This window comes from Perna viridis, chromosome 3 (genome assembly GCF_037379345.1).
Source record: "Perna viridis isolate PV_CMFRI_1.1 ecotype Kerala chromosome 3, ASM3737934v1, whole genome shotgun sequence".
In the NCBI taxonomy this organism is placed as follows: domain Eukaryota; kingdom Metazoa; phylum Mollusca; class Bivalvia; order Mytilida; family Mytilidae; genus Perna; species Perna viridis.
In genome coordinates this window covers 6,029,075-6,042,278 of record NC_142447.1, presented here as the reverse complement: position 1 = coordinate 6,042,278, position 13,204 = coordinate 6,029,075, and the positions used below count along the sequence as shown (strand labels likewise).

The 13,204-nt window shown below is 32.3% G+C and overlaps 1 protein-coding gene across 1 annotated transcript in view; it reads left to right on the top strand.

The window, feature by feature from the left end:
* The first annotated feature begins 6,556 nt into the window (after nt 1-6,556).
* Nucleotides 6,557-13,204, top strand: part of LOC148620803 (hexokinase-2-like) — a 40,862-nt gene continuing 34,214 nt past the window's right edge. The window contains exon 1 of the mRNA XM_088574617.1: nt 6,557-6,701. Within this exon, the coding sequence (XP_088430743.1) occupies nt 6,663-6,701 (39 nt within the window). The 5' untranslated portion in view covers nt 6,557-6,662. The remainder of the gene's footprint in view (nt 6,702-13,204) is intronic.

Sequence of the window (13,204 nt, the reverse complement as noted above, 5' to 3'; positions counted from 1 at the left end):
AGGTATACAAAGGGACTATGCACTAGGAAGTGTGATGGTAGTCAACAGATCAACCTTGTTAATCACTCAAAACTTTGAAACTTTGAAACTTTTTTATTTCACTAAGAGGCTCCACATGGAGCATAGTAGTACAAAATAAACATATATACAATTATGAACAATGTTGAACATAATGAATGAACACAACAGGAAGGTAATATCATTTGAATAAAGACATCACTATCTTAATAAATTTGGCAAGGCCTATTATAGTAAACTTATCTTCACAATTCATTAATTCCCTATAGCCAATAGTATTTGGACTGTCAGTTATGTATTTTGGCAAGAATCTACATCTTTCTTGAATAAAATAAGTACAACTGAACAGAAAATGAAATTCATCACCTAATTCTTGTCTGCTACAAAGATTACATATTCATTCAGATCTATCAATGGCTAAGAACCTGCCAGTTTCAATTGGCAATTTATGACTACTACATCTGAGTCGACAAAAGTTATACAATAAATCTCGTGGTAATACAGTCAAATAATTTTCAAAACCAAAAGTTGTCTTGTACAACCTATAATTAGAAAATTTAGGGGAATTAGATGCTTGATTTTTCCAGTTTTCAACAAAAGTGTCAAATAATGACTGTTTAACCTTTTTGGATAAATGCAAATTTACATCTACATTCTGATCATTCCAAATCTGAATATTACCAGTCTTAATTAAAATATCTTTTATACAGTTTAACCACTTTGACTGATACACATTTTCTTTATCTAATTTGTATAAAATATTGTACAAAATATAGGAAATTTCTCCATGTTTACCATTTATAATACGTTCCCAAAAACCAATCATTCTTGCACTAATAGGAATATACATAGGTATTCTACCTAGTTCACCATATATCATGCATGTCGGTGTACATTTTTTTTAATTTTCAATATATATTTGCAAAATTCAAGATGCAATCTCTCAATAATATTATTACCATCATATCCCCACACTTCTGTTCCATACATCAAAATGGGAGCGATCATTGAGTCAAACATTTGTAGTAAAATATCTATAGGTAAACATAGTTTTCTTGATTTGCGTAATACATAGAACATAGCTTTCCGTGCTTGTTGTACAAGTCAGTCTTCGTTAGATTTAAAACACCCTTTTCTAGAAAATTGAATACCTAAATATTGAAATTCATCAACTAAAGACAATTCTTGACCTACACTTAGAAATCAATGGTAAAGGAAAACTATTGACCAAACTTTACGACAAACGTGATGACTTTTCATTCAGAATTGTCAACTTTCCTTTCGTCTGTGACAACATTCCTTCGGCTCCTACGTATGGAGTTTTCATATCACAACTCATACGTTATGCCAGAGCTTGCCGAAACTACGCAGACTTTTTGTATCGCGCTAGAAGTCTAACAAATAGGCTTCTGGAACAGGGTTATGTTGTTACAAGATTGAAGTCATCACTACAGAAGTTTTATGGTCGTCATCATGAACTCGTGGATCGTTATGATGTATCCATCAGCACCATGAAAACTGATTTATTCAACGGGTCATAGTTTACCTTTCCTCGTTTGTCTATCCTGGACTTGACTTTTTATGAGCAACTCGGCGGGTGTTTCTAGAAAAGCAGAGGACGCTTACCCTACCGGTGCACCTGGTCCATGCTCCCAGTTTTTAGTGGAGTCCGAGTTGCTCATTTACTTTTGTTACTTTGTATGTATGATTTTAGATACTTTATGTTCTTTGTTGTGTGTGTCTGTTTTCCATGTCTGGTCTTTGTCCCTGGATTACATTCTTTTGATTACCGCTATAACCTTGGTTCCCTTGATTACTCTTTCACCATTAAGATTAAATCTAATATTTTCAACATTACGACTCTTATAAAAAACAACAACTTTGGTTTTCTAAGCATTAATCTTTAAATTCCAAGTCTGACAATATAAAAACATAGCATTCAGAGAAGATTGTAGTTCTTCTGCAGATTTGGCTAATATTACAGTGTCATCAGCGTATAAACAATAAATACAACTTAAAGTATACCTCAATTTCTGAATCTTCAAATACCAAATGTGCAATATTACTGATATCAGTGAGACCATTGTAAGGATATGACATAAAATCAACCAAATCATTTAGAAATATAGAAAACAAAAGGGGTGACAAATTTACCCCTTGTCTAACTCCAATATTTGAAGTAAAAAAAAATCTGAACAAATATAACCTTCTCTAACACAAGATTTTGCATTCTTATACAAGTTTTGAATAACAATCAGTATTTTGCCATCAACAGATGTACATAGTAATTTTTGCCATAACATAATTCTATTTACAGAGTCGAAAGCTTTACGATAATCAATAAAAACACAGTACAACTTTTTTCCTTCGGAATAAATATAAATCTATTAAACATTTAAGATTGAATATATGACCTACAGTGATATACCCTTTTTCTAAAACCAGCTTGTTCCTCACATAATAATCCTAAACTTTCTAAGTAATTAAACAATCTATTGTTTGTTTGTTTGTTGGGGTTTAACGTCCGAGCAGCAATATTTCAGCTATATTCAGACAATGAACATGAAATGGATGATAAAATGAACATGAAATGAAAAAAAAAAAGGATGGGTCACAAGGATAATAGGGTCGACAAATTTTGATTGCCACTGGAAAAAGGGGGATGGGTAAGGTCGGGCAATTTAGCCTCCTGTGGCGGAGCGCAAAGGTTCCTACTCCTATCGAATACCACAGCAGGGTTCTTTAACGTGCGAGGAACGTGGCATCTTTCCCAACACAATCTATTGTTGAGTATACATGTAAATAAATTGCCAAAACAACTTAATATTGTAATATCTCTATAATTATCTACATCCGCGTTATCACCTTTATTTTTGTAGATTGGGCAAAGATAACCTTCAGCCCATGTACTAGGTATAATACCACTTTCAAATACAACATTTAAAATCTTAACAAAAACAGACATCGGCTCAGAACACTCCAGACAAGAGTTTGATTTTAGAGTTGTGTATCTTTACATTGTTATAAGTCTAGAAGTACAGTATTGGTCCCAGATTTTGAAAATTCGTTAATTATTGACTTTTAAAATCTGTTATTGGTTTTTACATGTACGTTGAAAAATAGTTTCGTAATTGGCTCTTTTACTATTATGAAAACTTACGCTTGCTTCGGGTCTCCCTTTATATGATGACCTAAACTTTCCTGTATTTCTATATAAAAATGTATCATGTTCTGACGCCGTGCAACGAAAAACTTCTGAAATGTGCGGAGTTCTAACTGATAAACAACGTATCTCAATCCCGTTTTTCATCCATTGTAGCGGGAATGGGTATGGTGAGTGTGTCAAAGAGACAACAATCTCATTTGGATGAAAAATGTCAGCTCAAGGCCACCCATAGATCTTCAATGAACCACGAGGAAACCCTCACACCACAGGGCAGGCTGCAGCTGGCCCAAAATATTATACACAGGTACAGCAAAATAATTGCCTGCTTTAATTAATGTCGTCTATTTCAAGTCCATGTCTGTCGGTTTGTCCCTTCTCCTGGCTTTCAACTATTATTTTACCTATCAAATTTAAATTGTTTGGTGTTCTCGATCAGTTAAGCAAAGAAAAAAAAATGATACATATTTTTCCATATGTTTAAAATACATGTATATAGAAATATATTTCTAGGGCCGGCAAATATGGTCCTATAAAATCGTATAGAAACATACGTTTTCAAATATTGAAAAAAATACATTCACTCGTAAGAAAGACATGTTATCAACATACGGTTTCATTTACTAGTTTTTTCGTAAGTTAATTTGTTAATCCTAACAATATGCATTTAAGGCTTACTAAAGAAGATTGAAAACACGTGAGAAACATATGTTGCAATTTTCTGTGATTTGGATGTACTTTCTTTGCAATGATTTCGTTTTTAATATGTTTACCAGGGAATATTATTGGCGGTCTGGTGTTTTAATAGTTTGAATGCAATTTCAATAACAATAAAACCGAAGGTGACGGTCTCCCCCTTTTCTTGCAACCAGAACATTGACTATCATTCATTTTTCTTAAGTAGGTCAGTGCAAATGTTTTTGATTGATAAGGAAAAAACTTCAAGCAATACTTATATAAATGTACGTGCTGTTTAACCTAAATACACTGCCATGTTTTGTAGGAGATATTCATAGCTCGTCTATCTTAGTATAGATAACAAGTCATTGCCCTTTCCATAAGATGCATTCACGTTGACATGCATATGCATATTTAAGTAGCAGTCTTTCTAAAAATCAGACAGAAGGTGATTCATGCATGTCAAAGCCCCACTGAATTTAGTTTTATTTCTTGTTCAGAAACAGTTACTGATCACATAACCAGTCTTAGTTTTTCATTTAGTTGTTGCGCTTTTAAAATAAAATTCATATAGATTGTTAATGAAATTGGAAATTTGCAAGAGTTGTCGTTCTTGATTTGGTTGATATCAGTGAAAGATAAATGTATGATTTTCTAAGCAATTTTTTTTGTCGTTCCCTCCGCGGGACTCGAACTCGCCCTAGACCACTAATAGCCTAGCTGGCCGATTGGTCTAGGGCGCTGGACTTAGTTCAGGCGGTGTTGCCATACATGTCACAGCGGTACAAGTTCGAGTCCCGCGGAGGGAACAACCAAAAATTTGCTTCGCAAATTTGACAGTTCTAACATCGTTGGGAATTTTTCAGACCTTTATATATAACAGAAGTATTATGTCTTATTAACGAAGTTGGGACATTAACAAATAGTCTGTCCGTCCTGTACTAATTAACAGTAAGAGTAGTAATCAAACGAATATATTCCAAGGATAAATACTAGACAGAGAAAATTTAAGTAGCAGTCTTTCTAAAAATCATGAAGAACAAAACAAAACAACAAAATAACATGTTGGTCTGACTCCACTAAAAGTTGGGAGCCTGGACCAGGTGCACTGGTAGGGTGTAACTAAAAGTTGGGAGCCTGGACCAGGTGCACTGGTAGGGTGTAAGCATCCTCTGCTTTACTAGAAACACCCACCGAATTGCTCATAAAATGTAACATCCAGGGAAGAGGAAAGAAAAACTATGACACGGTTAGCAAATCTGGTTTCATGATGCAGATGGATACACTATAACGGTTCACGGGTTCATGATGTTGGTAATGATGAATTTGGTACACACCTGAGTTTTAGATTCGCAGATAAACGAGTAGAAAATACAGTGGCTTAAATTAGTCTAATCACTCAGGGTTACAAAACTTTTAGAGATTGAACACTGATGACAATGCATGTAGTTCAGAAGGTGTGAATCCCCATCTTTTGGTGCAAAATTTTTGAAATTTTGCACTAAACTTGGACACAAATGAGCAAATTATAGCCTAGAAACCCCAACCCCTTTTTTCCATTTTTTTTTGGACCCGTACAAGTAATTTATACTCAACACTGCCTACGCGCGCCAGTATTTCAAAAAAGTCGATTTGGCACCTACATCTTCGTTGCATATCATCACTTTACTTCCACTAATTGTTCTCAGACTTCATGCACTTTAAGCGTCGTTTTCCAGCAAGGTTGTGAAGAAAACAAAACAAAATGGAACGGTTACATACGGTTATTAGAGGTTCAAGAACCTTACAATATACACCAGGAAATGAGCTGTATCATCATGCCTATTGAGCATTAGACCTACTCACTCCGCGAATAGATGCTGGAAGCTCGGGAAACACTCCCTTCCCCGGGCCCTTCTGGTAAAATTCCATGTCCGATCAATATAATTTTTATTTTTCTAAACTAATCTCATACTGAAAGTTGGGACAAAAGATGACAGTGATACGCAATTTTAAGCTATAGTAGAGCTTACTGGAAGAGACTTTTAACGATAGTCAGAAACAGCATGCATTATTACATGTATGCTAGATATTTATGTAAAAAAGCAACACCGACAACATCAACAACGAATCATTATAATGATCCTTATGCTGCATGTTTAACTATATCAAGCTTTCTCTCATTTAACTTGTGCGTCACTTGCAAACACTGAGCGATAGTAAAATTCTCCTCGTTTAATGTTTTCCTTTTTTAACAAATTTTTCACCAGTCAAGCCTTAATCAAAATAATTTTCTAACTCTCGACAGCAAAATTCATATATTTAAGCATTCTCAATAACGTTCAAGGTTTTAATATCATCTCCAGATATGGGAAATAATTGAAACAACTCTACCTGGTAAAGAATCTTTAATTGTTGCACGATCAAAATTTGAAAACATTGACTATTTCAGTTGTTTTGGAACCAGCGCTACCACTTACTTGAGAGAAGAAAAAAAAAGCAACAGCTGACGGACCTTAAACGGTTTTAATATTGCCGAATAGATGTTTTGTTTTTGCTTTTGGTATATTAAGTACAAGTCCACCCATTAACCTTCTAATGTCACCTTAAAAGAACATTGATTAAAATAAATTGCTATTTCTTCGCTAATACCCGAGCAATATCCGTCGTTGTTTACTTTATAGAAGCTCTGACGTATTGCATACATATTCATGAGGCAGAAATAGGTCATCATAATAGTCCTTCATAGCTGTGTGTTGTTCTAGATCTCCCGCAAATTGTCCTGTACATTGGAGTAAACGGGATTAAACTACAAAATTCTGTGATGCCTGCGAATCCAGACAAAATATCTAAATATGAAAAGGTAAGAAGGATACTTATGATATGTCTAAAAACTTCTGCGTTTTTAGAAAACAATTGTTTGACTATTTTTTTTTAGGTCACTGGTAGTCTTCCGTGAAATTGTGTGGAAAACATTGTTACCAATTCATTTATGGCAACATATTCTACATTAATTGAAATACAAAATTGATTTATTTATCCTTTTTTTCTGTGAAAAAAAACCTGTGAATATAGTGTTGATAGTTTTTACTCAAAGAGGAAGACGATGTTGTTGGATCGTGTTCTTTAAATAATTCGGTCGTCGCTATGCTTGAAAACTTGTGATAACCAATTTTACGACATTATTAGTTTATTTTCAATCCAAAACTTAATTTCGTCCATTTATGTCAAATATTTGCTGCTAAACAGATAGTAAGTTGAGAATTTCTGTTAAACATGTTTTCTGCCCTAATATGACTATGTCATTTCTTTTATGACAAAATACTCATTTTTATGAATTTGTTGTAATTGTTTTCTTAACAAATCATTTTGTTGACAAGAAAAAACATATTTTACTGATATAAATGGGTTAAATTATTTGCCCGACAATTTTGCAAACCGAGCGCATTGATTGGTTAAAAATAGCTGTGTGTCTGATACACACCCACTTTTATCCTCAGAAGGTGAAGGTTGTTTTTATAACGACGAAGTACACATACGAATTATCACAATTCAACTGTAGGAAATTTCAGTAATAATCGATTCGCGTAATGAAAATGTGACTCTATACTAGAAATACACACACAAATAAAAAAAAAAAGCAAATTTGAGCATTAGAGAATGTTTCCAGAATACCAAAAATTAAGATTTTTGTTGTATTACAGCAAGTAAATTGACTATGAATGAATAAATAAATGAAAAGATAAAGTTGAAATATAGAGTATTTTAATCTTAATAAAATGATAATATTTCTTAGATAAAATTGGCCTACTTTCTGTCTGGTCAATTAGCATCAACACCATTCAACAGGTATTGACCAAACTTAACAATAAATGCAATCCTTCATATGATGCATATTAAACCCTTTTATTGTAAATTAAAGGTCATGGGACAAAAGTCAAGGTGGTAGGTTTTTTTTTTGCAGCCTACTATATTTGAAATAAAAATCACCCTGTTCATCTGTCTGTGTGTTCACATGTCTCATAAATTTAACTTCTCCTTCACCAACCATGGAATTTTTTTCTCCTAGACAGGTTTTCAAATAAAAAATGTAATTTATTTCTGGGATTGTGTGAGAAAAGTTGTCTTATTTTAAAATATCACATGGCAGATCATCCTCGAAACCCCCCTTTTTGAATTGTCATTCTTCCTGTGAATGCATCATAATATGGATGAAAGTATTTAAGTAATAGTTTCATTTGAAAGTGAATTGACATCTTATTAAGCCAAAATCATTTTCACATTTATAATAATAGCAATCTTAATTGAAGTTTATCATTTGCATGTAAGAAATTCTCTTTACTACTCCATGACCCACTTCTCCTTATTGTCTCCCTGAAATACAAAGTCACTTCTTCCTGTTTTTGTAAAGTACTTTGAGTCTAGACAAACTGTAAGGCCGCCTAGGATACTGAATCAGGTTTCCAGATTTACAAAAAAAAACCATTCAGTTTCTATACAGGTTTGGTAATGTGAAAGGGGTATAGTTAGGTAATCCATCCTGGGTCCCATCCTTGTTTATATGGTACAGTCAGGAGAACTTTTTCAAAGTTTTCTTTTTTTTTTCATCTTTTGTTACACACAATGATATAAACGCAGGTGGATTTAGGCTAGCTGTACCTTCAGAATTTATTTGAGTTTTATTAGCCTACTTGCTTGAATCAAGTCTGTTAGATTCTATAAATATCGAAATAAAGAGTTCAAATAACAAAGTACCAGCCCTTATCATGATTTCCCCACATTTTCTACAACAAGAATTTAATATCTTATGTCGGATTTTGCAATTTTATTACAGTAGGTTTATGACATATGTATACTACTAAACCAGATTTTTTTATGGTCATCTAAACCACAACTGCATACAAAATGTAAAAATTAGAACACCAAAAAAAAAAAAAAGAAAAAATGGATTTCAACAGATGCAAATATTTGTACATTTACAATCTTTTTTTTTCTTTTTTTTTGGGAGGGTGTGTGTGCTGCAAAGTATACTGGTACTTAGAAACTTTTACATTTTCACATTATCTAATATCTGAACCACAATTTGGATGGAAAATTACCTACATGTATTAAAGATAGATTATTTTCATTATGTTGGTGACAATAACATTATTTTTTAATCTTTTATTTGCAGTTGTCACCATAATTAATGGTTTCAAATTGTTTCTTTTACCTAACATGTTATTCTGTTTTTATAAATGAGTTATAAAAGAGCAAAAACTGCATGACAAGCAAACTATATCTCAGTTTAGGTCACCTATGTAAACCTATGAAACTGTTTACACAAGGCCAACCATTATAATATGTTTGTTTAATGTTCCCTAACTGGATTGGTAAACATCTAAAACATATTATAATCATACAAACTGGAAATTTATATGACAGGGGGGAAAACTTAGAAACCAATATTTTTGTAGTAGGAGCCTTTTATGAGTAGGTTTTGGAATGGCTAACATTTATTTTTAATATAGGCTTAAATTCAGAAAATTAGACCCATTGTGTTCATTAAGGCTGGAAGAAAGCAGTACTGTTCACACTATTTATGAATGATTTCTGATAAGCATGTCTGAAGATTAGTTTATTCAAGGGTAAATTTTGATAAACAACAATATATTTAATTTGTTTGTTGACTACATGTAGGACATATTCTGTCATGTGTCTCTGTCTGATTTGTTTATCTCTACCTATTTCAAATTTTTGGGGGTCAAATAAAAAAAATAACAAAATCAACTTAAGCATTCAAAGTATGCCCCTATAAAATTATAAATAAATATTATATCAGATTTCCAAATTTTCCAACTTCATTTGGCTGGTGATGCTTTCACACCTCCATGCTTACCTCAGATTGTGAACCTTTAGTGCTGCTGTTCTTTTTTTGGCCATTATAGACAACTTTCACATTCACTTCTGTTCTGGAAGTTAATTTATTTTAAGGTCAACTTGGGTCCAGAGACATTACAATGGTAACCAAGGGAAAAGCATCTGAATAAATGTTATAGAAACATTTGAGATATTTGTTAATGGTTAGAGATGTATTTCCACATATTGTTTACTGCTTTTGTTTTCTTTGAATCCAAAGTCCTTCATTTGTCTAGCATAAACCAGTATCCACTAGATTTGAGTTAAATTGGAAAAAAGACATCTTTTGGGTTCTGCTTTACAGCACTTCAATTTTTAGTGTGGACTGACTACTATCTACTTTGAATAGCCTATAAACTTATTGTTTAAATTAGAACAAATATACTATTATATCTCGGAGGCCATTGTGCTTTTTTGATTTTCATAGGAAAAGCTCTGCTTTCCCCTTTCATGAATAAAAAACACCTTAGATTTCTTAAAGTAAGTCAGCATGACATGGAGGTTACAAAATTAAGGTCATGACAAAGAAGCTATATTGAGTAAAATGAAACATTTTAAGAAGGAAATAACATCAGATTTTTTTCTTATTTTACATGTCAATATTTAATTTAAAAGTACTTTGTAGAGTATTTATTTATATCATTAAATCCTGAAAAAAAAACCAAATTGTAAATCTAGATAAACTGAGGTATAAAAATGGAGGCTTAGTTCCTGTTCAGGTGGTGAGTCCTGCACTTTTCCAAGTTTCAATTCAGTTGGTCTATTTGAGGTCAGTTTGAACAAGTACTACTATCTTTGAAAAAGATAGTCGTCACATTTTCTTGCTTTGTCAGTCTATTTCCGATTTATATTTTGTATGGTGAACAGTGTGCTTCATATTTTAATTAATTATTTAATTAGTTCAACAAGTAAACCAATGTATGAAAGTAGTAACAATAATTAGGACTTATATTATGGAAGGAAAGCTGTGGGCTTTTTCTCAATATCACAGGTATAAAAATCATTTCTCGTAAAAAGTTACGAAATTTCTGTGATACAGAAAAAAAGATGCATTCTTAACTTCTAAATATCTTGAAATTGATAAAAATATCCCCAGTTTAAGTTATCAGTTCAAATGTGTTTCCTACAATTAACTGTCTTGAATATTTTGTATGAGTGCATATGTACTAGGATTACCAATACCCTCCCCCTTTTTTCAAGGACAATGATTATCTAATACTATTTGACCATATATCTTGTGACATATGACCTTTGAACAAATGTTGGAGTGTCCACTCTTTTCTTTCATGCCAAAACAGATTGCATCATATTTTGTTTACCTCTTTTCCTGATAACATGTTTACAGACATGTATGTTTCTCTGACATTTGTGATGTCTCTCAAGTTCTATAAATAGTACATTTCATGAATTCTGATCTAGCATGTAGGTATATTTATGGGGTTGATAGAAGGGTCATGGAAGTAAGGATTATAGGATAGGAATACCACTGTTTGCAGAGGCCATGTAATTTAAATTGGCTGAAACTTTGAAAAGAATACAGTGAAAAATAATAAGATTAAAGAAAATGTCTAAACTCAGTCAAGCTACATAAGTCATCAGTAATAAATAAATATTTGAATGGCAGAAATTTTGAGAAATTGTATAAATGTAAGTTATGAGAGAATGTTTTTCAGACCTGACTGATCTCAGATCTGATTTCATCTTTGTTTCCTTCTTTTAAAGGATTAAAGACAGACCTATGAGTTACATTGTAAAGCTATTTGGGCCACAACTTCATTTATGAAATATCATAATGATAATATCCATATTTTTGGGATCTTATCCCAGTTTAGGTAGTAGGTTTTTACTCTGAAAATTTAAGGACATGAGCTAATGGACTTAGGTTTTTTTTGGAAGGGGGGAATGTGTTTGGGTGTGAGTACAATGTGGAACCAGGTTGAAACTTGTTATGGTGATAATTTGTTTTTTTTTCACCACTGATTTTTGGCATTTTGAAAATATTTACAAGTACATGAAAAATGTTAAAACTGAAGAGGCACAAAACATGAGATATTCACTATGGAAAAGGTGAGACATAAAAAATTAGTATAAATGAGTGAAAAAAAAACATTATAAATGTAAAAAAGAAGAATAAATAATACTGATTAAAACAACAATAGCTATATTGTATTTAGCAGTCTGAAGGAAGTAGGTATGGTAACACCATTGAAACATTGAAAAGTGTTACAAGCTCTTTAGTTTTTGTTTTATTATACTGTAAGTTGGGTATGATTCAGTTAAACTATCTGTAAATGATATAGGCCAGTCTCTCCTTCCAAACCAAATTTAATCGGATCCAGAAATTACATAAAAAGGTGGGGACCTAATAAGTGCCTGGTCAAGTAATTTCCAGTGACTTTCTCTATAATCAATTAAAATTTTGGAACATTTTTGATCTACCTATTGGGCTTGAGCTTCGTATCTCCTTAATCTGCTATATATGTCCCAAATAGAGTTTAATGGTAGCAAATGCTATTGTTTATAAATACCTAATAAATCAATTAACTAATCAATAATTTAAGCAGTCATTTGGCAATTCTTTTTCTTAAAAAAATAAACAATACTTATTTCTGTCTATTGACATTTGAACATCATTCAAGTAGTTGTATTTTTAAAAGGACTGATTAAAGACTGAAAGATAAGATGATATTTCAATTAGATTTATGATTTAACGGTGATTATTTTAAAAATGGGGAAGGGAGTGTTTAAAGAAATAAGTTTGGGGTTGGATATTACAAATTGAAAGATAATATCATATTTCAATCAGAATAATCTCACATCAGGGAGCTTAAAATAAATGGGGAAATGTGTTTAAAGAAAAAAAAGGGGGATAGGAGCTAAATAATTCATCAACGATCACAAACAAAGACAGGGGTTTAATTATTACCACATCCAAACAGTACTAAGGTTAGAATTATAGCTGTTGTACCAATTATCAAAAACAAAAATTAGAAAATTGACAGTACTTACAGTTTAAGAGGGAGATACATTGACAAAATTGTACATTTGCATGGAGAAAAATCTGAAATTATTGCCCCTGACTAAAAGAAATCATGCGATAGGCTCATGCACAATAAATGTTTTTAGCCTTAAAGCTCCATGATCATGCGGTTGGAAAGTCTTTGTAGTGTGAGCTGTAATAACCATCATGTTAGGCCAAGCTAAAGAAATTTACTGATTCAATCATAATACTTTCTTGATGCTTCTTTATATTCATAGATAAAATGTTATTTATAGGTATTTAATCTAATGGAAATTACCTATTTGTAAATTTATTTTCTCAATCAATGTTATTGATTTTTTCCATAGAAAATCATTTCTTGCCCTATGAGTCAGGGAGCACTTATAACCATATATTTATTATAGCTTGCCCCCTGTGTAAGAAGTCCCCCCTTTTTTCTCAAGGTCAATGCTTAAATGACCATTGTT